This window comes from Stigmatopora argus, chromosome 10 (assembly GCF_051989625.1).
Source record: "Stigmatopora argus isolate UIUO_Sarg chromosome 10, RoL_Sarg_1.0, whole genome shotgun sequence".
Taxonomy (NCBI): domain Eukaryota; kingdom Metazoa; phylum Chordata; class Actinopteri; order Syngnathiformes; family Syngnathidae; genus Stigmatopora; species Stigmatopora argus.
The window spans coordinates 13,839,202-13,865,054 of record NC_135396.1 but is presented as its reverse complement, the minus strand read 5'-3'; the positions used below and the strand labels follow the sequence as shown (position 1 = coordinate 13,865,054).

The window sequence follows — 25,853 nt, the reverse complement described above, 5'->3', positions numbered from 1 at the left end:
AAATGTAGAAAATATGAAAATCCAACGTCTAATCTTGCATTTGAACTATATTGTTTTCATTTCTACGGACGCATTTGTCAGCAGAAATAAACTAATGGTATTTTTCAAAATTAAAAACCCATTTTTTCCTTTGCTTTCAACCAATATCGAATATCAACTCACATCTTAACCCCTAAATTTGGTAGCCTGCTATTTAGACAAAATTTCACCAGACTACTGAAATGACAGCAATCAACATGAGGAAAAAATTGAGCCTATATCATAAATGTGAGATTTAACGCTTACATATTTAACAAAATAAAATATTTCTCAACCGGCAATTTGATAAAAGCAAAAGTACGGATTCGATTCATTTACTTAACCCATTGACGGCGACAGACGTCCAATCTGTATAAAATGATCCATTTACTATTTATTTTTATTATTTATTGATTATTTATTTGTTTGTTTGTTGTTGTTATTTGTGAACTAGCCTACTTATTTTTGTCATTGACTACTTATTTACTTATTACTTATTTATTGACTATTTCTTTATTATTTATTGTTGGTGTTAATTGTACACTTCGCGGTGAAACTTTAAATCTCAATATACGTGTATAATGATAATAAAAGCATTCAATTCAATTAAAAAATACCACTAAAACAACAGACGGGCAGACACCCCCTTTCAAATGTAAAAATATAAATGTAGATAAGGCGATAAGCAACTTACGTACAGATACCTAAAAAAATGTATTTTGTTACGAGTCATCACTGATAAAAAAAAGGTATTAATACAAGTCACGAGTGGTTAGCGGGTAGGCCTCACAGTGGGGGACCTGGGTTCAAATCCAGGTTGGTCCACCTGTGTGGAGTTTGCCTGCGTGGGTTTTCTCCGGGTACTCCGGTTTCCTCCCACATTCCAAAGACATGCAAGGTAGGCTGATTGGACACTGAGATGCCCCTAGGTATGAGTGAGAACGTGAATGGTTGTTTGTCTCCTTGTGCCCTGCGATTGGCTGGCCACCAATTCAGGGTGTCCCCCGCCTCTGGCCCGAAGTCAGCTGGGATAGGCTCCAGCACCCCCCGAATGAAATGAGATGAGAATACTATTGCTTACTACAGTCGACCGAGTCCGTCTGACAGCAATGAGAAGACTAGCGGCGAGCTCCACCTGCTGGGGACAGAAGGAAGTGTCGCCAGGCGGAGCAACTCATCGTTGGTCGCCGACTGGTCCAGGCTGGAGAAGGGCAGAGGCGAACGGCGACAGCGAACAGATGTGAACCGGACTACGACTAGAGAACAAGCTGTCGTCAAGACGGAAAGCCTTTCATAGTGCGAATATGTGGCAACCAGCGTCGGAACGACTCCAGGTAGGACACGACGGTCGGTGAGACGTTTACTGTCGACCAGAAGCCCTGAAAAAAAGATTATGCTGTCATTTTTTACGTAGGCTGATTGTGTGTGTGTTGCTCGCTGCTTTCTTCTTTTGCTGCACTTGGACTTCCTACGTGTTTGAAAAGAGTCAATGGGCGAAGGAGCATCGTCAACCACCTATTAATGGTTTAAAAGCAGCCCAAAAATCAGCAAATTGGGATCTCCCATTTTCCCCATTCTGCGTCTTTGTATTTGGTGATACGTTTACGTGCAGCTACTCATAGTACGCCAAGTGTGCACCTTCATCTAATCCGCGATCAACTACGCTGAAAATGCAATATTTTCCACAAATTGCAAACATTTCACTGGAGTTTAAAATAGTCACAGTTCTCCACAAAGCTTCCCCCCCTCCCGAATGAACGCCAACCTCATGTGTGCAAACACAGGCCTTCCACTCTCTCGACGCCAGGGTGTTGGGTTTGTTTTTTCGATTCCTTTCCGAAATGCGAGCGAGGTCACATGTTTAGAAACGCAAAAAAAATGCTCGTAGTTTGATGTGCGGGGGCCTTTCTTTTTTTCGAGTCTCCTGCAGACATAATGCTCTCCAGATGTGGGCCTTTGGACTGCATGGCTGCCAAGTGAACTTGCACAATCCTCTCTTCTGCCCAGACGTCAACAAGATAGAATGACGAATTGTGAAGAAGTTACTATTTATTAGTATTCTAGGGTGAGCTGCACCCTGCGACCGCTGTAAATTGCACCATTACGCACATTTCACATCATCCTCTTCAATAGATGTATCAGCGCTCGAAGTGGTTATTCAACCAGCGAGACATACGTCGCCTAGCAACCGCATTCTGGAAGGATCAAGCAATGGATGAAGTTCTTTAACTTCCCTCAAACTGTATTATTGGGATGGTTTTCAAATGTCTCTCATATCTCATTTTCTCAACCGCTTTATCCTCACTAGGGTCATGGGGGGTGCTGGAGCCTATCCTAGCTGACTTCGGGCCAGAGGCGGGGGACACCCTGAATTGGTGGCCAGCCAATCGCAGGGAACATAGAGACAAGCAACCATTCACGCTCACACTCATACCTAGGGGCAATTTAGAGTGTCCAATCAGCCTACCATGCATGTCTTTGGAATGTAGGAGGAAATCGGAGTACCCAGAGAAAACCCACGCAAACTCCACACAGGCGGACCGACCTAGATTTGGTGTCAAATGTATATGATGAAATCACTTTTTCTTTACTCTCTGCTGGTATTTGAAATCAAGTTATTTGTTTGATGAGAATTCAGACCACTGAAAAAGGTTGAATGCTTATTTCACCATCTAAGTATGTTTTTCATTCATTTATTTTCTGGAACGTGTATCTCCACAAGGGTTTTGGGGGGTGCTGGAGCCTATCCCAGCTGACTTTGCGCACCAGGTGGGGGACACTCTGAATTGTGGTCCATCCAATCGTAGGGCACAAGGAGACGGATAACCATTTAGGCTTTAGGGGTAATTTAGAGTGTTCAACCAGATAGTCTAGCATACATCCTTTTGTGGAAACAGGAGTACCCGGAGAAAACCCACACAAGCCTGGGGAGAACTTGCAAACTCCACACAGTGAGGGCTGACCTGGGATAAAAGACCCCAGAGCTGGTCTTTTTTTTTTTACAATCTTTTTTTTTAAATCTAGAGGTGTATAGAGTAAAGTTTTGACTTACAAGTAACACTATTTATTATTTTTTACCTGTAATACGAGTACTAGATGGTGGCAGTAAACTCATTCCACCTCACAGCAAGCAGCAGTTTGGCAGATAGTGTAAAATTCTTTTTAAAATAAGGTTCCAAGATGTTTGTTACTACTTAGCGTTGGGGTTTACTGCCAAACTAAACATACATCAAAGAAAATTAAATAGCATCAATATTAACATTTTTCTAACATATCTTGAAGAGAGAAATGCATTCGATGAGTTGATAGGGTGGGCTACATTTGTCACAAGTCAGTGGTTTCAGCAGGGAGTTTATTTATTTATTTTTATAATGCATTATTTCTACAGGTCAACGCGGATGTCTACACATTGAACTTAAGCTATGTTGCACCCTTACTGCACTATCTTCTTCACTCTAATTACCTGGACCACTGAAATGGTATTTTACCTCACCTTAATCGGAGGCATGTTCTTATATTTATTATATTATATTTTCAGGCTGAGCCGGTTGGTAGTGTTTGGTTCAAAAGGTAGCAATGTCTAAATGTAACAATCCATATTAAACCTTATTTGGTGTTTATTTAATGGCCATTGAAATTTTCAAAGGACAATTTAAGAAACATTGCAAATCAATCATTTTCCGTGCCTGTCTAAATAATGCCTATATAAGACTAGCATCCATGAATACAATGTTAAATTTCTAATTGCGAGCATGAAAAAAATGATAAGCACCATTAGCACTGCTTTATAACTAAAAGCAGAAGCAGGCACTTGCCTGCTGGGTAACCATGGCAACAGCTCTCTTAACAACGGTATTATTCAGATCAGTTGAGTCAGGGTTAATGGATAATTTCTGCCAAGCCATCAAGTAGCCGATTGGTCTCCATTTATTTATCTTGCATTTATTGTTTTTTTTTTTCCTGCTTTCATCCGCGGTGGCATACATCCATGCTCTCACTGGCTTTGCCTCCCAGTTGCCATGGCAACACCTGATGTCTCACTGCATAAAAGTCTCATGTTTAGGCAAAAAGAAGATATTGATGGCGACAGCAGGGATGAAGGGATACAGTTTATGCAGAGAATTTCTGGGAAAAGACAAAAAGCTGCTGCAGTTTTTAATTAAGATTTTGGAGTATTTCCTAATCTTTTGCTGTTCACTCAGCTTTGTCTCTGTATTTGAAAGACAAATCTTCATTCTCTCCCTCCCTGACAGCCTACACAGGTCTCTGCACAACTGCGCGCACTCAGAAAAACACAAATACACATAGACACTGTTCTTTTTTGAAAAGGCTTGTGGCAAGCAAGCATGTCTTTTCCTGTGTCAGCAGCTCTTTCTTTAGCCCCGGTTGATGCTTAACTGTGTGACACGCGACAAACAGGCAAGGATTGGTTCCTGTTGTCACATGCGGTCACTCTTTTTGGTTGTTATTCTGACTTTTTTTATGTGCAAATCAATTCAGTTGTTGTTGTTATGTTGAAAGGGATTTGAAACAATGTAAAATGGGACAGAACTAGATGACAGTGGGGAGTCAGAAGGAAACAAAAGACCTTATTTAAAGATTTTACACATCTTGTGTTGTTTGCAATATTGCGTGTGGCAACTAGATATTGCAATGCTCAAAATGAAACAATAGGTTGGTCGAAAAATATGGGGTTCAGATTGGTATTGACAAAACAATCAGTTATTTTCTGAACAATTTATCCTCACAAGGGGGGTACTGGAGCCTATCCCAGCCAACTACGAGAGCCAACTACGAGCACCAGGTGGGGATCACCCTGAATCGGTGGCCAGGCAATTGCAGGGCACAGGTAGACAGACAACCATTCATGCTCACACTCATACCTAGGGGCAATTTAGAGTGTTCGACCAGCCTACCAAGCATGTTTTTGGGCTGCGGAAGGAAACTGAAGAACCCTTAGAAAACCCACACAATCCTGGGGAGAACATGCAAACTCCACAGAGTAAGGACTGACCTGGTATCAAACCCTCGACCCAGAACTGTGAGGCCGCCGCACTAAACACTGGTCTACCGAGCTGCCTTGGCAAAATATATCTTTTAAAAAATCATATCGGCGGTAAAAAAAAAAAATCAGCATTGGACATCCCTATCTATGACTATACAGTGGTACCTCGACATACGATCTTAATCCGTTCCGGGACTGAGATCGTATGTCGAGCATTTCGTAACTCGAGCGGACGTTTCCTATTGAAATGAACTAAAAACAAATTAATTCGTTCCAACCCTCTGAAAAAACACCAAAAACAGGATATTGGATTGGAAAAAAATGTTTTATTTCTTCTAATTCGCCATCTATTAACAAAGTAACACATAACTAGTGGTTTAATAGTAATAACGTGTTTAATAGAAGTAAAATTAGGCGGATTTCGAAGGGGGGAGAGAGAGAGAGACGGACAGAGAGAGGGGTGGGGGCGTTAATTCATTCCAACCCTCTGAAAAAACACCAAAAACAGGATATTGGATTGGAAAAAATGTTTTATTTCTTCTAATTCGCCATCTATTAACAAAGTAACGGTGGTGTTGTGTGCACAAGTATACTTCATTACCCAGAAAGCCCTCTTTTTGCCCGCGCATGGTCGAAACTCGTCTGAATAAATTGTTCAGTGCTCGTAGATATCTGTTTAGACGAAAGAGATGCGGCAAAAAAAGACAGTGCGCTACAATGATAAACAGCCTCTCATCATGGCCACCTGGCTTGGTCGCATCTCGAAATTGTGATCATATCGCGGGCGAATTATTTGATTGAAATTTTCGTCGTACCACGAGCATGTCGTACCACTGGCTGATCGTAGGTCGAGGTACCACTATTCAAAATCCCTTAAACACGAGTTTGAAACTTTTCGGCAATGTAATGTTAGTTCAACAGTCAAATGAGTTATCAATTGAGAGTATTTTTAGTGCATGCACATTGTAAAAAATACAACTTCTAATTTGGGATTTTGATTCGCTTATTATGAGTAAACAGGCTCATTACATGCTTATACCTTCATATGTACAGTATTTATCATTAAACTTAAATGGCCACTTAATTAACTTATTAGTCCAAATTTTAAGTTCTGCTTATGTCCCTATTTAAAAGCAATAATTTGTATTTGCAATTTTTCCCATGCACTCGCAAGTTTTTAAGATGTATTTTTACACAGTTTAGGTTTGCATAGGAAATTTGTATTTGTGAATCTTTGCTCCTGTAGGAATTTTAGTTTATCTCAAGATTTCTTATGGAAATAGAGGAAAATTAAGTCACTTTCTGAGTGAGGTGTGAATACTTTACGACTATCATAGCCAACACATTCCCAGGAAAATATGAGTATCAGTGAATCCATTCCGGATAGAGTTTATATACTTCAATATAGTTGCTCAATTATAAACTCTTCTAGGACAGACACATACATAGACCTGTATTTTTTTTTGAAAAAAAAAATCAAATTGCTCTTTGTCATTTTTTTTGATGATTGATTTTTCCATTTGGTGAAAAGTACACCGCTACGGACACACTTCCTGGTTGTACTGCTCACGTGACTTCCTTTTTGAATTTGTCTACGTGCAGGCAACACCCTATTGGAATGTGCAATCCAGCAGACGATCCTTTCGATTCATACAGTATCATAGAAATTCCACGTGCGATTATTTTTTCTTAAGATTTTCCTTTCAAAGTAACACATTTGTACTCCCTATTAAAACCATGAATATGGAGGTGAATATTGTGAATCAAGGGGCGTATTATACGAGAGGAATTGTAAAATTCAACAATTTTAAGGGTACGTCTTACATGCGGAGGTAGCTAATATGTGAGAAAATACGGTATGTAGCATGCATGTATGTATATGTATATTTATATATGTATGTATATGTATATATATGTATATATATATTTCAGCAACACGCTTATTTATTTACTTATTTATTAACTATTTATTTATGTCTAAAATGTCCTTTCCTGTGTCTGTATTCTCACCCTTTTGCTACTGTGATAATGAAATTTTCCGAATACAGGATGAATAAAGTTATCTAATCTAATTTAATATACTAAACCCGTAACAAGAAACGTTTTAAAATCGCATAACTCAGCCATGATTCAGTCCCGTAGTGTAAGACAATTTTCCAAAAATAATTTTGTGTATCAAATCGTGGGTAAAGAATTCATTCATCTTCTATACTGCACATCCTCAAAAGGGTTGCGGGGGTTCTGGAGCCCAACCCAGCTGACTTTCGGGCGAAAAGCAGACTACACCCTAGACTAGTCGCCAGTCAGCCATAGGGCATACAGAGGGACAAACGACCATACGCACTCACAATCATACCGCCCCCAGCGAGAATCGAGCCCGCGCCTGGCCACACCGAATTTAGGCGAGTGAACCTCTACACCACGAGGCGGCTGGGGTAAAGAGTTGTTACACAAATTTTGATATATATATTTTTTTTTATAGCATTAGCATATACAGTAGTTACTGTCTAAACTCAATATATTGTAGCCGTTTGGTTGAGCGAACACAGCATGTTAAGTTATTTTCAGTAGCTGTGGTAGAAGTGGGTTGCAGAATACTCTTCCATACCTTGAGATTGGCTATGGAAACACTTTGCTGTACAATTTCCTTTGGGAGTTAAAGGTAAACTTTGCATCCGTTACCTGTTAAAGTCATCACTGCAAGACACTCTCCAAAGATTGCAGGGCGGCTGTTGCTTTAAAGAGTACTGAGTGTTCCGTTAGTAGACCATTTTTAAGGAATAGTTATCTTTTGATAGGGATTTGACTACTCACTCAAAATTGTCCCAAGATCTTATCTTGATTAGATAAAATATTCTGTTGACAAACAACATGGGTTTCCTCAATTACTTTGGATTGAAGGATCATTATTTCAAAATGCTTCATAAAATATGAGTGACTGAATTGCTTGAAAGTCGACATGATTGGGCTCTTTAAAGCTTAATTCATTTTTGTATAGTTCAATTTTAAGGCGGTCGGCGGGTGAGATGCCTCCGCGACAATTTCAAAATAAAATATCGTATAAGGAAACGTATTTACTTTTTGTGGGATTTCGTAACTTGGATCTTTTTCGTATCTCGAGTCACTCATTTGCATATAAGAAGCTTTCGTAACCTGAAAGTTTTCTACCTAGAGGCATTCGTAAGTAGAGGTATGACTATGAAAAAATGTGACGTACTAAAGCTGCGAAGTGGTGAAGGATGTACACCCTTAAATTCCATTTACATATTTGTGAAATATTTCTAAAGTTCTTCCCAGTCGGTTTCTCAGGAATAAAGAATTTTCACTTTCTTGTGACCATTGATTTAGGCACGTGATACTAATTCAGATTAAACTAAACAGTTACTGAAATGTAAATCTCAAAACAGAGCGTTTGTGTTTTCTAATCCTGGATTGTGGTTTTAGCTTTCCCTGTGACGATAGTCATTGTGTATTGTGGCATGCAGACAAAACTCTTGTTTCCCAACCTGTCCACTGCTGGTCTGATGATTGAGTCTGTCACTTATTCCAAGTCTAAATCCAAAATAGAATGAATAACTGCCATCACTGGATGTGGGGAATTTGCAATACGGGAAATACAATTAAATTAAAATATTATGAACGCATTTAAGAGTGGCCCTCCACTCATGCCTTTTGCTCCAGGTAGGGGGTGGGCAACATTTGTTCTTCGTTCATGCCAGGCTCGACCACAGGAATGTGAGCCGCTGTTAGGAAACTGTAAAGTGCTGACGTGGAGGTCAGCAAGTTTTGAATTTTATTTTTCTCCATCTTTTCCTTTCGCTTCATATATATATATATATATATATATATATATATATATATATATATATATATATATATATATATATATATATATATATATATATATAAATATATCTAATAGAGTGATTGGAACAGATACTTCTTTGTCACAAAAACATTCATGAAGTTTGTTTCTCTCATGACTTTATTATGGGTGAACAGAAAAAAGTGATCAAATCTGCTGGGTCAAAAATATTCATACAGCAGCGCTAATATTTGGTCACATGTCCCTTGGCCATTTTCACTTCAATTAGGCGCTTCTTTGTAGCCATCCACAAGCTTCTGGCAAGCTTCTGGTTGAATCTTTGACCACTCCTCTTGACAGAATTGGTGCAGTTCAGTTAAATTTGATGGCTTTCTGACATGGACTTGTTTCTTCAGCACTGTCCACAAGTTCTCAATGGGGTTTAAGTCAGGACTTTGGGAAGGCCATTCGAAAACCTTAATTCTAGCCTGATTTAGCCATTCCATTACCACTTTTGATGTGTGTTTGGGGTCATTGTCCTGTTGGAACACCCAACTGCGCCCAAGACCCAATCTTTGGGCACGACTTTAGCTTATCTTGAAGAATTTGAAGGTAATCCTCCTTCTTCATTATCCCATTTACTATCCTTAAAGCGCTAGTTCCATTGGCAGCAAAACAGCGCCACAGCATAATACTACCATCACCGTGCTTGACGGTAGGCATGGTGTACTTGGGGTTAAAGGCCTCACCTTTTCTCCTCCAAACATATTGCTGGGCATTGTGGCCAAACAGCTCGATTTTTGTTTCGTCTGACCACAGAACTTTCCTCCAGAAGGTCTTGTCTTTGTCCATGTGATCAGCAGCAAACTTCAGTCGAGCCTTAAGGTGCCGCTTTTTGAGCAAGCGCTTCCTTCTTGCACGGCAGCCTCTCGTCCAAGGAGATGCAAAACACGCTTGACTGTGGACACTGACACCTGTGTTCCAGCAGCTTCCGATTCTTGGCAGATCTGCTTTTTGGTGATTCTCGGTTGAATCTTCACCCTCCTGACCAATTTTCTCTCAGCAGAAGGTGATAGCTTGCGTTTTCTTCCTGATCGTGGTAGTGACAAAACAGTGCCATGCACTTTATACTTACAAACAATTGTTTGCACTGTTGCTCTTGGGACCTGCAGCTGCTTTGAAATGGCTCCAAGTGACTTTCCTGACTTGTTCAAGTCAAGGATTTGCTTTTTCAGATCCATGCTGAGCTCCTTTGACTTTCCCATTGTAGCGTTTGTGGGCGTTTGCATCCAATGAGCCCTATTTAAATGGCCTCAGAGAAGTCACCAGCTGTAGTCACTCATAATCACTCACAAGAAGTTAAGAGGCCATGCTATGAAGCTCATTTCACTGACACAACTTTCTCAGTCACCAAAATTGCTAATTCGTGTTGCTGTATGTATATTTTTGACCCAGCAGATTTGATCACTTTTTTTGTTAACCCATAATAAAGTCATAAAAGAACCAAACTTCATGAATGTTTTTTGTGACAAAGAAGTATCTGTTCCAATCACCCTATCAGAGAAACATCAAAGTTGTAGAAATAACTGGAAACTCAAGAGAGCCATGACATTACGTTCTTCACAAGTGTATGTAAACCTTTGACCACAACTGTATATGAGACACACAGACATTTGTTAGAAATTCTGCAATCATTGAGAAGCAGCAGTTTTATACAGTATGAATTATATTGTATTCAGATGGCTTGGCCGCAGTGTGGTGAACAGCTAATAAGCTGCACTTTGAAACAAAACAAAGCATAACTTTAATCATGAAATGTTTAGGAATTTTCTCCTCTAATAAATTCAAGCTATTTAGCTTTTCATATGAATGCAGCTGTGAGCTGCGCTATCAGGCAATGATTCTACATCACATCGGTAAATCTGCAATTTTGCAGGGGCATTTGATTACAATATATTGATAAAGGCCCATAAATGTCTAACATTAATCAGATCGTAAAAGTATATGAACCTGTACCGTTTCTTGGCTTGTCGTTTTTAGTACTTCAAGAAACACCTTTTCCTCTCCTTTTGCTCTCTCTGTTTATCTGCATCATGTTTGTTGGTGTCTTTTTCACTGGGAAGTTTGCATGTGTTTGGTATGGGGGAACTGCAGTATAGACATACCAGTCAGATCACATTTTAATTTGTGCTGTAAAATGGGAAATTGGAGACTGCCTTCTACTTCATCGCTCATCTATTGGGTTATCACCGCAAGTGCAGCACTCCCTTTATCAGCTCTTCATGTTCTACATTCTGCTGTCAGAAAATAGCGACCCCCACACCTCCACCCCGCCCCCTAGTCCATTGTTGTACAGTGTACTCACAGAACCTGCCAAGAATTTATTTCAAGAGGCACCATGACCTTCCAGATTGTGAATAGATATAAGAACATTTTGATCTCACTCTTTTATATGATTGCCAAAAAACTGTTCTTAATGGTACAAAATATAGAGTATTTTTCACTTGGCCAGAAAAAAGCTGAGATTTGGTGAGAAGAATTTTTTTGTCTTTGAAAATGTTTACTTTTTTTTTTACCAATGTGACTATGACTATGATCATGTTATGAAGTATATTTATTTGGCCTCTCATTGGGGGAAAACAATTGTCTGGTCCACACTAAAAGTTTACAAGAAGCCTCATCTTCTCTTCCTTCTCCACAGCATTTTCAGAGCATGCTGAAGACCAAGTTGAATGTGCTGACGCTGAGGAAGGAGCCTTTGCCGACGGTGATCTTCCATGAGCCCGAAGCCATTGAACTTTGCTCCAACACACCACTTACAAAGAACAAAATCCATGCAGGATACAAGGTAAACTCACATGCAATTTCATAATCCCCAAATCCAGTCTTTACCTGAATACTAATTCTATAATAGTATTATAACAGTCATAATCCAACTTTACTTCTGAACACACAAGTTCTATTCATTTTACAATGTACTGCTGTACTGTACCTGGCTATTACGGTCTGACCATTAAGATGCTTTAATTTTGAAACATTCATTCTTGCTTTGTGGAAATATGGTTTCCTCATGTGACTGACACAAATGCTTATTAGCATCCATCATCCATCTTGGCTTTTCCCTTCAGAGAACGTTACGGATACATGTTACCTTTGGCACACAAGTTTTACCCACAACGCCAATCCAAAAGTGGGAATCGAACCAGGTGCACCGCTATCAACAGCAGGACACTCAGAGCTCTTAACTAAACGAAACTCAAACTTCCTGAAATTCAATTGTGCACACATGAGGTGAAAGTGTATAAAAAAAGCAACCATAAAACAGGAAAACATACACGCTTGTCACGTTTTTAATAATCCATGGACACAGATTGCCTTTTTAATCCTCAAATCTATGTAACAATACTGTTTCAAATTCATTAGATCTTTATTTTTCTGAAAATGCTCAGTGGAAATGCTTTGTCAAACTGATATATAGCTTGATTACATTTAAAGTCCAAAACGTACTGGACCAAACTATTTTGGAAATTAAAAGGAAGTTAGTTTATTTTTTTCTAAACATTTTATTGAACCAGTTAGATATAAATTGGTAACATCTGTTTTTAATGTCATTGCTTTATGCATCAATGAGTCAGTCAATCAGTCAGTGAGTGAGTGAGTGAGTGAGTGAGTCAGTCAGTCAATCAATCTATCAATCAATCAAGAATGCAAGCAAGCAATGGTTCCATCCATTCTGCCTAGGACAGAAGCTAATTTAGTATATACCGTATTTCCCACACTATAAGGCGATAAGAAAACTCCCCCATTACACTAGGAAAAGTAATGAATAATAAAATTAGATTAGCCTCTTTATTTTTTAAAATTTGCCTTCAAACCAAAAGTTGCTGTGCAATAGGAAATAAATAAAATAATCAACTGAAGACATCATCAGCATTGGCAAGTAGACTATTTGCAGCCTCACAAAAAGAAACTATATACATTTACATCACCTGTAACAGAATTACAGGCTTTCATCAAATGAGGACAATGGGTTAAGGAAATTTTCAATAAGGCTGCTGTTTGTGGACAGGTATTTAGGAGGCATTTATAAAATAAAATAAAATAAAACAACAGAGGAAGTTCACTTGGATCCATTAGTGGGTCAGCTCGGTGTTGTCCTGCATCTCATAATTGCTAATTTTGCCTGTGAAATAGTCCTTTCCCTTTCATGCTCTGTGGTTGCTGCTCTTTAACTAACCATGCTAGAAATAGCTATTTGTTTCTTACCATCTTCTTCGTCTACTGAATGTTGGTCTGGAAATAGCGTTTACGACGCATCAGTGCCCCATTCTTTGTGGGGTTCATGTGGTGTACTAGTTGCAGTTTAAATATATTTTACTTTATTTTATTATTGTTGACAAAAAGTATTTGACGATAATTATCGTTGTATCGCCCAGGTCTGGTTAATGATCAAGGTCAGTCTGGCATATTGTGCTTTTATTAAAAAAGAGATTAATGTTTTCAATTGGCAGTTGTTTTCACAGCTCACCATTAAAAAACCAGAACTCTTGTGATGCAAAGACATGGTAGTGGTCGCTCAGTATCACAAAGTTGGCTCTATCATCCATAAAAGAAGCCAAATATTGATATGTCACCTAGGTGAAGGCTGCTCATAGCTGGACTTGAACGCCCTGTCTTCTTGGTGTGAGTCCCAACATCCACGTGTAGCCTCTGAGCCCACTGTGTTTTTTCCAGCATGGTAAAGAATGCCAAATCACACTGCCACGGATACCACTACCACTATTTAGCACAGTGCCAGCCACATAAAAGTAATCACTACCATCTGTTTGCGAAACCACCTAAAAGCGAATTGGCCCGTCGTATTGCCCTCATCTGTTGGCAGGTGTAACATCCTGTCTGACTCACTACCTGCCTGTCTGCCCATCTGCCAGAGTGTCTCCATTTCTAGACATTTCTTGTTCTTTTGCCCGATTTCTGGAATAACAGAAAAATGAAGAAACAATAGCGGCTTTGCTCTCCCCACACTCCCTCCTGGTGACTTTTATGGGCAACAGTACAACATGACACCATTTACTATCCTCACTGTGTTTTATATTCTGCCTTATGCTTTCTTCATCCCCTCTTCCTCCACTTCGTTCCCTTCGAGCCGCAACCTCAGTTTGCAAACAGACAGGCTGGCTGAGGATTGCTGACACACTGCCAAAGCTAACAACTAGCATGGATGAAAGGCCACCTCTCATTTCCTTTCTTGGCTTGCTGCTGTTATAACAGGCCACTTCACATCAATTGAGACACTATTCATTTTCACTTTGCATTCACAGACTAGACCAAAGTAATCTGGACCGGTTAAACTTTTCGAACACAGGGCTCCTATCAATATCATTGTGCTATGTAAACTTGCCAGCATGTGCGGTCGATTGGTCGCCGGTCTTTTGGTCGCCGTCTTTTGGTCGCGTCTTATGGTCGCCGTCTTTTGGTCACCGTCTTTTGGTCGCCGGTCTTTTGGTCGCGGTCTTTTGGTCGCCGTCTTTTGGTCGCCGTCTTTTGGTCGCCGGTCTTTTGGTCGCGGTCTTTTGGTCGCCCGTTGTCGCGGTCCGGGCGACCAAAAGACCGCGACCAAAAGACCGCGACCAAAAGACCGGCGACAAAACAAGGTAAAACAACACAGTCTACGCATCAATAAAAGCCAACAATGGCCATGAGCAGTTTCATTGAGCCGACGTGTGAGTGTATAAGAGTTTTGTATGTACATGCGTTGTCCCTTTAAGAAGCTACGTCAGTCAGGGTCTTAACAAGTTCTCCAACAAAAAACAATAAAAGTCCGGGAAATTTGGAGCTTTTCTTTAGCCTAATAATTACTAGGGCATTAAGTATGACTAAATAGTAATTCGCAGTTTGTATTTAGGGAATTTGAGCAACGATTTAAATGGTAATTATCAATAACCTTCCGGGCGACCAAAAGACCGGCGACCAAAAGATCGGCGACCAAAAGACCGGCGACCAATCGACCGTGTACTACTTGCCAGTGGCCTGTCCATTTCATCCATGAGAGTTTGGTTTAGTTACCCGTTCAGAAGTTTGAATCCTACTCTGGCTTGTGTATTCATCTGGTCTACAGATGTGATAATCGTGTCAGCTACAATCAACATAATGTAAATACCATGAGATCACACTAACATTCAAGATTCAAGAAAGCAGTATACCTCACAGAAAATCTGTGGGTATTAAGTATTTTGTCATGACCTGATATTGTATGCAAATAGAAGCTTTTTCCCCCTACCTACTTTGTGTTCTTCCATGTCTTCAGATCAACCCAAAAAGTACAACACAACAATTCTGGTGGAGGTTGTTATTCATTCATTCATTTTCTGAACTGCTTTATCCTCTCTAAGGTCACGGGGGGTGCTGGAGCCTACCTCAAACGCACCTAGAGCCAATTTAGAGCAGGGGTGGTCCGGTCCTCGAGAGCCCGTATCCAGTCTGTTTTCCATGTCTCCCTCCACCAACACACCTGAATCAAATAATCAGTATGGGTATGAAGCTTCTGGACAGAGTTGATCATTTGATTCAGGTGTGGTAGATTGATGGCCAGCCAATCACATATTTTGCAAATATTTACTAGCATTTTAAGTAAATAAGCAAACTAAATCATAGATAACTTTATTAATCCCGTATATGGGAAATTTCATTGTCACTGGGTGAGAATGCAGACACAGGAAAAGACATTTTAGACATAAATAGATAGGTAATAAGTAAGATAATAAATAAATAAATACATAAATAAATAATATATAAATAAATATATAAATAATTTAATTAATAAATACGCGTGTTGCTGAAGTATATGTATATATATATATATATTTATATATATATTTATATATATATACAAATAAATACATATATATATATATTTATATATTTATTCATGTATTTATTTATTAACTTTTACCTATCTATTTATGTCTAAAATGCCTTTCCTATTCCTGCATCCTGACCCTCTTGCTACTGTGACAACAAAATTTCCCGAATATGGGATGAATAAAGTTATCCAATCCAATCCAATAACTATTCAGGATACCACGCCCCCGTCTCCCCAAAAAAGGGAGAGAAACAGTATCATACCTGTCAACCTCTGCCGATAACTGCCCTTATAAATGATTATGATTCCCCTTACAAATCCCCCAAAAACCTTACAAACACCGTACAACTCGTACGGTGTTTGTAAGTTTTTGGGGGGGTTTGTAAGGGGAATCATAATCATTTATAAGGGCAGTTATCGGCAGAGGTTGACAGGTATGCAGTATAGTACTTAAAATGTGTAAAAAGAAAACAAGAACAAAAATAGAGCTTACAGGAATGCCTCAATACCTCAAAATTATGTAGAAAAAAGTGTATCAATCAATGCAACATTAGCCTCGGTTAAGAAAAAATTTGGATGGACTTGGTCAAAGTGTGCAACCTAAATAAATAAATAAGGCATTGCCTAAAATGTTATGTCTGTACCTAGTGACCAATCAATTCCCCAACAAAATACACTGACAAATCTGTCTCGGAGACCACTCTGGCTCTCTGAATTAAAGACATATTACTGAGGACACTATTCCTAAAATATATAGAGATTCTCTATGCTATACCTGGCTGCATTTAACGTGTGCACACAAAAGTCTCTTTCATTTAGACTGAGCTACCACTGATTTGACCTAACCCAATACACTCCAGACTAAGTTTTACATTTTCACACATACACTTCCTGCAGCGCGCGCACGCGTACAAACACGCTGCTTATCCAACTTTGCATGCCTTGGCAAGCGGAGCCAGCTGTGCTGTGCTAATTCAATAAGTTTGGAGGAATGTTAACATGCTTCTCAGGAATGCTGCATTCCCAGGCTGTGAATTCCCAGTCATATAGACATAGGGGCTTCTGAGGGAAAATGTCAAGATACCCCCAGTCTCTTACATTGCAGCATTCAGGTTGAGACATTTTGGTCAGTGCGAGTGCCAATTTTCTGTTGAGGTAGGCAAGTTGAAGCGTATACAGTGGTACCTCGAGATACGAGCTTAATGCTTTCCCGGACTGAGCTCGTATGTCGATTTTCTCGTAACTCAAACAAATGTTTCCCATAGAAATGAACTAAAAAAAATTCATTTGTTCCAACCATCTGAAAAAAACACCAAAAACAGGATATTGGATTGGAAAAACATTTTTATTTGTTCTAATTCGCCATCTATTAACAAAGTAACAAATAACTAGTGGTTTAATAGTACTAAAATGTGTTTAATAGTACTAAAATTAGACAGATTTCGCGGAGGGGAGAGAGAGAGAGGGACAGAGAGAAATGGGGGGAGAGGGGTAGAGACTTTTTGCACGGCAAAGCGCTTGTAACATAACATAAACAAATTTAAATGAACTTGGATTACGATGCAGACACTCAAAAATAAATTTAATCTAACCTTACACTGAACTTAATTCTAATTTTGTTTTCAATTTTTATACCTTTCTTCTCCCGGGTTGGCTCTATTGGCCCCGCTTCCACCCTGACTTTCAGATGCAACCTATCGAGGGTTGTTTGCTTTTGTCTTCCCTTCATAATATTCTGAAAATGATACACACAAATGTTCTCACAATAGGATAACGCACGACCACTTGCCAACGAGAAGTAGTATATACTCCTCTCGTATTTGCGATCGCTCCGCCATTCGCACTGACTAACGGGAAAAAATGCAACGCTCCGCCCAGTGCTCGTAGAGACATTACACGAAGGAGTTGCGACCAGAAAGACAGTGTCCATGATGTTCTTATGAGCAGCCTCTTGCGTCCGCTGTATGCTCGTATATCAAAATTGGTCTAGTATCTCAAGATAAACATTTGCTCAAATTTTACTCGTATCTCAAATTGCTCGTATGTCGGGGCACTCGTATTTTGAGGTATTACTGTATAGGGTTTTAAACAGTACATACGGGCTGTGAGTAAGATTTTTTTTTAATAATTTAGAAAAATGCTTTATTATTTTTGGGATTAATCAGACAATTCCCATCCCTTCAATAAAAACTGGTCATTTTTCTGAAAATAAATGAAAGTACAGTGGTACCTCGAGATATGAGCTTAATCCGTTCCGGGACTGAGCTCGTATGACAAGATTATCGTAACTCGAGCGGAAGTTTCCCATTGAAATGAATGGGAAACAAATTAATTTGTTCCAACTCTCTGAAAAAAAAACACCAAAAACAGGATATTGGATTGAAAAAAATGTTGTATTTCTTATAATTCGCCATATATTGACAAAGTAATAAATAACGAGTGGTTTGATAGTAATAATGTGTTTAATAGGAGTAAAATTAGACACATTTCGCGGAGGGTATAGACAGCGGCACACACGGAGGCGGGGGCTGCTCGGGGGGGCTTTATCCACGGCAACAATGCACTCGTAAACGAACAAACACATTTAAATTAACTTGGATAACTATATACAGACACTCAACGTTTAATGTAACTTCAAACAAAACTAAATTCTAAATTTGTTGTAATCTTTTTTACCTTACGTACTTCTACGGGTTGACACCACCTGGCCGCTCCGCCGAAGTCTTCAAAACGAACGCATCAAGAGTTGTTTGTTTTTGTCTACCCTTCAAAATATTTCGATAATGTCGCATACAAATGTCATCACAATAGGATAACGCACGACCACTTGCCAACGAGAAATAGTCTTTAAAGAACGATCGCGGGAGCATCTTTCCTTAGAAAGAATAACAGGCAATACAATAGTTGAGCTTACCCACGTATTGATTGTGGGTGATGAAGTTTTATTCTGAGAAAGGTTGCCATTGCCTATGGGTGTTGTGTGCACGAGTATACTTCATTACCCAGAAAGCCCTCTTTTTGCCCGCGCGTTGTGCGTTTCCTGGTCGTATGAGAAACTCATCTGAATTAATTAGTTCCGTGCTCGTAGATATTGTTATACACGAAAGATATGCAAAAAAAATGCCATGGCCACCTGGCTTGGTCGCATCACGAAATTTTGACCGCATCACGGGCGAATTATTCGATCGAAATTTCCCCCGTAAGACGAGCATTTTGTATGACGAGCGGTCGTATGACGAGGTACCACTGTATATCAAAAGGCTATATAAGACTAAAACTTGAAACACCATTGACTTATTACCGGCAACATCAAGAAAAACATTCCACTGAAATAAGTAAATGAATAAATAATATAGGCTAATATAAAACCTAGTTATTGCAAAACCATGTAGTATAAGTATTCAATATACATCTCCTAATCCGTATTCCTCTTTTCTTCTGCCACGGACGTGGCAGGAAACCAGTGGAGCATGAGAAAAACCATACAAGCACAGAAAGGACATGCAAATTCCACATAGGAATTCAGGATTGAAAATTTTTGTCTCAAAATTGTGAGGTGCTGATTTTACCACTCCACTGTACCACCAATATATTCTAGATAAAAATAAGAGTCTGAGGAAAGTGGACCTCAATTATTCAGTTTAGAGTTTGATATTCAAGTAGAAATCTTTGGGTGTGTGCTGAATATGGTCAAGGCTTGGGGGTTAGTCATTGGTTCACTTGATCTTTGGATCATTCTTTATGGCTTTTCCATCAAAGCTCCAGTGCATAATTATTTCACAGGGTGTTGGAAGAGTGTTGAAAAGGCAAACAACCCTTAAATTAATTGTGAGGCATTACGTTTGACTTTTACTTTTGCTGTTCAACTTTCCAAAAAATAAAAAAAATAAATGAAAAAAGAAAATATATATACAGGCAGAGTGGTTAGCGCGTCGGCCTCACAGCTCTGGGGTCCTGGGTTCAAATCCAGGTCATATCCATCTGTGTGGTGTTTGCATGTTCTCCCCGGGCCTGCGGTTTCCTCCCACATCCAAAAACATGCATGGTAGGCTGATTGGACACTCTAAATTGCCCTTAGGTATGATTACGAGTGTGAGTGTGCATGGTTTTCAGTCTCCTTGTGCCCTGCGATCGGCTGGCCACCGATTTAGGGTGTCCCCCGCCTCTGGCCCGGAGAAAGCTGGGATTAGCTCCAGAAACCCCGTGACCCTAATGAGGATAAAGCGGTTCAGAAAATGATATATATATATATATATATATATATATATATATATATATATATACATACATATATATATATATATATATATATATATATATATATATATATATATATATATATATACACACACAGACGCTCCCCTACTTACGAACGAGTTAGGTTCCGAGCGATTGTTCATAAGTTGAATTTGTTTGTAAGTTGATTCAGTGCTATATTTTGTATTATAATTTATGTTTAAGGCCTATATAAGTATATTCAAGGTTTATACAAGTGCATTTGTATGTTTAAGGCTTGTATAAGTAAGACGCATTGGTTTGTACTGAAAAAAACATTTAATAAAATGGAGAGAATATGTACAGTACTGTATAGAGAGAGAGAGAGATTTATGTATTAGAAACTGGCCGAAAGAAGCGATCTAACGACGATTGCACAGTTTTCTTCTTTTTTTCATCATAAATGATGCGGTAGCACTGTATGGCATCATTCAATTGATTTGCAAACTTTGTGCAACGTTCAATATTTGGGTCCTGCTGCTCGATCTTTCTGTTTATAAATGGTACTGAATGTGCAACGCTCACCACTCTCACGCGCATCAAGCTTCGTTATTATTGCCACTCGTTTCAAATGAAATGGCTTGCCTCTTCCTTGCAACTCCCTCAATAGAAGCATTTCGTTTTTAACCAACCATATTGAATAATGGATGCACGAGATATTTAATGATACAAATGAAAAAGGTTCTTTGCCTACTGGAGATACGTTCACGCACTTCCGCATTGCAACGAAGAAGGTAGATGCTGGGTGAGCTGAGCCCTCACAGCGCCAGGCGTCGGTATTAGCGGCGGAAAGAAGCACTAATCGGAAAAAAATACAAAATTGGACTTACGAACATTTTTCGACTAAAACGCAATTTGCAGACATGTTCGTATGTACTGTTGTTCGTAAGTTGAATGTTCGTAAGTAGGGGAGCGTCTGTATATGTAATTCACACATCCTCAATGACCTGTGGTTTCCAACCCTTAATATTAATTTTTGCACACATCGACCTGGGAAGTAGTGTAGTAGTAATGTCCGACATGTAATATAGTAGGTTCAAGGAATTAGCGCAAGTACTGTGTTTTAATCCAATCTGATGGTGGAGAAAGTTGTGAAAAAAAGAATTTTCATATTTTGTGAGATTTTGTTAGGTATTATACCTTCTTCTTAGGCTAGAAGCACCACACACCTAACGAACGACCGGCAAATTGTTATACATGATCTCTCGAAAGATCCCATTCATTTTAAACCATAGTGTAGAAAAGGGCTTTTGCACTGTCAGTGGCAGACTAAACATAATCTGCAAGTAGAAGAAATGCAAGAATGCATGTTATGAAAAAAAAAACTGACATGTCTCAGATGTCTGCTCTCTTTCATAAATGCTGCCAATCTTATTTACAACTGAAATGTTTCCTTAACATGGACATTTAATTTTTTTCAATTCAGATAAGTAATGTCTCAAAGGTATCCCCAAAAAATTTAATAAATTCTTTGTTGTTGAAGGAAGAACAAAGATTGGCAGGTTAATTCCAGATGTCCGTTCAGTATGTTCAATTTCATAGTAAATTAGAGTAAAACTGTATGTGCGAGTTTTGAAATCTTCATATTATCTGTAGCTATGTGTCAAATATAATAACATTTGGAAAGAGAGAAGTACTCCCAGTTTCACTATAAACACAGACGACAGCGAAAACTATTTGAGTATTTTGGCTCCTCAATGGCTCCTCCTCTGTGTATTTTTATAAAGCCATAAAGAGTACTGTAGCGAAAGGGCACAAGTGAGCCATTATTGCTGGGCTGTTCTCAGTCTAGCCCAGTTCCCATCAAGAACTGTCTGAAGAACTTTCACAACTTATCCATCTCAATCTTCTCAGTCTGTTGCGGTCCTGGTATGCTTTGTTTTGATTTGGTAAAGGTTATTTCTGTGGTAGCTGTTTCAGCCAAACTGAGCAAAATACAGTGGAACCTCGAGATACGAGCTTAATTCGTTCCGGAACTGAGCTCGTATGTCAATTTACTCGTAACTCAAACTCACGTTTCCCAAAGAAATGAACTAAAAACAAATTCATTCGTTCCAACACTCTGAAAAAAACACCCAAAACAGGATATTGGATTGGAAAAACACTTATTTGTTCCAATTCGCCATGTATTAACAACGTAACAAATAACTCGTGGTTTAATAGTACTAAAATGTGTTTAATAGCTAAAATTAGACAGATTTCGCGGAGGGGAGAGAGAGAAAGACTTTGCACGGCAACGCGCTCGTAACCTAACATAAACAAATTTAAATGAACTTGGATTACGATGCAGACACACAAAAATAAGTTTAATCTAACCTTACACTAAACTTAATTCTAATTTTGTTTTAAATTTTGATACCTTTCTTCTCCCGGGTTGGCTCTATTTGGCCCGCCTCCACCCTGACTTTCAGATGCAACCTATCGAGGGTTGTTTGCTTTTGTATTCCCTTCAAAATATTCCGAAAATGATGCACACAAATGTCCTCACTATAGGATAACGCACTAACACTTGCCAACGAGAAGTAGTATATGCAGTGCCCATCATGTTCTTATGAGCAGCCTCTCGCTTCCGATGTATGCTCGTATATCAAAGTTTGTCTCGTATCTCAAGATAAATATTTTCCCGAAATTTCACTCGTATCTCAAATTGCTCGTATGTCGGGGCACTCGTATGTCGAGGTACCACTGTACATTCCGTCTTGGAATAAGAGCACAGACAGCCGTCAATTTTTTAGGACGACTAAAGAAAATCATAGAACAATGCATATTTAAATCATTATTCAAATCTCTTAATTGCTGTATGTTTTCATTCCTGAAAACAATTAGGGTAATTTGCGGCATTTGATTACGTGTGCCAAATGGTTTAGTCCAGGAGGGATACATCTGGTTTAAAAATGTACTGCTGTCACCCAGAAAATGGTCATTCTCCATCATAAAATGTATTGTTCTTTGCTCCTGCAGGTAACGTACCTGGGCAAGGTAACTATTTCTGGGACCAACTTCATATCTGGTTGCACAGAATCAGCCGTTGTTGGTCTGGTGGAACATCGCGCCCTTACTCAGCATCAGGGCTCGTGCCCCCCTGGCAGCTCTCTATTGGAGATACGGCCCTTCCAGGTACGTCTCCACCATCTGGATGGCCACGGTGAGGCTTCGGTAACCATGGACACCTACCAGGTGGCACGGATCGCATATTGCACAGCCGATCACAGCGTGCGACCCAACGTATTTGCCTGGATCTACCGGGAGATCAACGACGACCTGACTTTCCAGATGGACTGCCATGCCGTAGAATGTGAGAACAAGCTGGAGGCCAAGAAGCTCGCACACTCAATGATGGAGGCTTTCCGGAAGACTTTCAATAGCATGCGCTGCGATGGGCGCATCCATAAGAGTGGCTCTTCGGATGAGTTTGCCGAGGACTCATCTACTCCAGAAGATTTAACTCCAGACGATGGTTGAACTGATGCTGATCCGAACTCCTGATCCCCATTCTTACAAAACAAGGGGTGAAGGGAAGGACGGAGATATTAGCTGCTCTCTCTCATTCTCCCCTTTTACTATCACTCAGACCATTAGCAGATGCTAACAATCAACTCGACTGGCATGAAGATTTATAGAAAGACATCCCAACTGGATCTTGGTGGGTTAAGTCACCTTGAAGAGATTATCCAGATATTTACATTACCATTTTCTACAAGAGTCAGTCCTGTACCCAACAAAGGCACGTCTGTGGTTATTCAAGTTTTTCTATTGATGGAACCACAAACTACGAAGCCCAATCTTCAGACCCTGTCTCAAGAAAACCCAATATTAATTTGCAGGGACCTTGCATAAAAAGGCCTCTGAACATTCGATTGCAATCCAGAGTTTATGAAAACCATCTTTTCTTGTCACATGGATTCATCTTTTATAAATGCAAACAAGGATAGACCATAGTGTTGCCATATCCTATTTACGGTACCTTCTTCTGCTTCCCCCAATTAGTTTTTGTGCTTATATGGTACTTAGATGTATGTCAGTACACGTGTAAGACATCTATAGAAATATAGGTAGATGCTTCACATGTTCTGTCTGATACCTGGAGCTTGTTTGTGACACGATAATCATTCATGTCTGATTTTTCTTTAAACATACCAAAATTCAGGCTTAACAGTGCCTGCCAGATTATGTGCCTCAATTTCATCTACAATGGTTTTGTCCTGGACCTGATTAATATGTGTGGCTGAATGTGTGTACCATCTTATTTTAATTTATCTCTGTGATTAGAGATAATTGTGTACACGACACAAGTGCTTATAGATGCAAGAGGAGTGGTAAAAGGATACTGTATCAACAGTTTGAGGTGAGGAGTTCCAACGGGGAGTCAAGCAAGGAAAGTACTGTCATGAATTTTGGCCTGGAATAAGTGTTACCATGCAAAGAGATAAAAAACGCCAATCTTCTGACCTCTGAATGCCTGAAGAGTCTAAAAGTCTTCGAGTCATCCCTACAATCTCCTCATGCCATTACCAGAGCTGCCAACCTCCGTCGACCCCATTTCAGGAGTATCCTTGTCCCATTTCCGGAGTTTATCCGGAGTGAATGTGATTCATGCAAAATCGATTTGCGCTGAAGTCACACAAGATGAATCATTCATCAGAAATTGTAACTCAGCTGATTCACAAAGCACTCTTGTTACCGAATTATTCCGGTTTACAGTACAGTTGAATCAAGATGGCGCAAGCCGTATGGATGGTGTGAATTTCGAGGCATTTAAATAGGAAATTTGGTTCTTTTCTAAAACGGTTGCTTTAAAAAACATTTAGGTGACAATTTTTGGGGGATTTCCGGAGTTTAGGGAGGTTATCCGGAGTCCCGGAGTTTGCGATGCATTTCCAGGTAAACTCCTGAAATTCTGGGGTAGTTGGCAGCTCTGCATTACGCACACCAAAACTACCGATTTGAAGTACTGAGCGCCCGCCTTAATCTAATTGGAGTGTATTCTAAAGGAGATTGGTGGATTTGAATGAACTCCAACAGAATGATAAGAGTGTTGCTAAGTGGCTTAAAATGGTTGGCTAAATCAAGGCAAACATGCACACACTCACTTATACATCAAATTCTTCATGCTATATGATGTACATGCACATTGCATTGCGCTCCAATGTCATAAGCTTATGTAAATAAAATGTATGTATCACTTTCCAAATATTAAAGCATACATGTTGATAAATATTTTAAATAAAAAAGATGAGAAATATGGTACGCTAAAGAAACAGTGTTAAAAGGATTACTGTGAATCAAATGTGGAGAGTCTGTTGAAAGAGGTTTGTGCGTGTATGTGTGTCACTGTTAGATGAGATTGAATGGTTGAATTCGTGCTGGTTCAAGAGGGGGAAGACGAGATTAGTCACGTTTGTTTGGAAGCTCCGACTTGCTTTAAATGTTTGACAAATGTTAAGTGTTTTCTATAAAGTGTCTACAAAGAAAAAAACAAAGTTGCATATAAAGCATTTACAAAGACCTGTCGTCTAATGGTTTTCTTTCCGCCCAGTTTAACCACACATCGGCCTGTCCTTTTTCATCCTTTTTAACTTTCTTGATGTGAATTAGATTAGTGGATTCCTCATTGTGGTGTGGAGTGGGACAACAACAAATTAAGCTCCGTTTTAGTGGTCAATGTTCTGCCAAGTTGGATATACAACATCAAGTCACACACATGTTGCATTTTCTGGTCCAAATAAATTTCAAATGTGGGTGTATAGCTGCATGTTGTGTTTGGATTACTTTTCCTTCATATAGAAGCACAATGAGTTGAACATTATACTAAATGATGTGATTGACGAATAGGTAAACTTCACTTCTGTCTTTGAGAAGTGAAAAAAAGAATCTGTTGCTTAGGACTT

At 39.4% G+C, this 25,853-nt stretch overlaps 1 protein-coding gene across 1 annotated transcript; it reads left to right on the top strand.

The window, feature by feature from the left end:
* Nucleotides 1-1,156: 1,156 nt before the first annotated feature.
* pid1 (phosphotyrosine interaction domain containing 1) lies at nucleotides 1,157-25,470 on the top strand. The gene is made up of 3 exons (XM_077611105.1): nucleotides 1,157-1,352; nucleotides 11,530-11,676; nucleotides 22,927-25,470. The coding sequence occupies exons 1-3, from the start codon at nucleotides 1,323-1,325 to the stop codon at nucleotides 23,425-23,427; spliced, it is 678 nt and encodes a 225-aa protein (XP_077467231.1). The 5' UTR covers nucleotides 1,157-1,322; the 3' UTR covers nucleotides 23,428-25,470.
* Nucleotides 25,471-25,853: the final 383 nt, after the last annotated feature.

Bases quoted from the DNA above. Each gene is read 5' to 3' on its own strand.
- pid1 (XM_077611105.1), top strand. From the start codon at position 1,323: ATGTGGCAACCAGCGTCGGAACGACTCCAG. The intron at 1,353-11,529 runs GTAGGACACGAC...CCTTCTCCACAG, and splicing joins CAGCGTCGGAACGACTCCAG to CATTTTCAGAGCATGCTGAA. The intron at 11,677-22,926 runs GTAAACTCACAT...TTGCTCCTGCAG, and splicing joins AAATCCATGCAGGATACAAG to GTAACGTACCTGGGCAAGGT.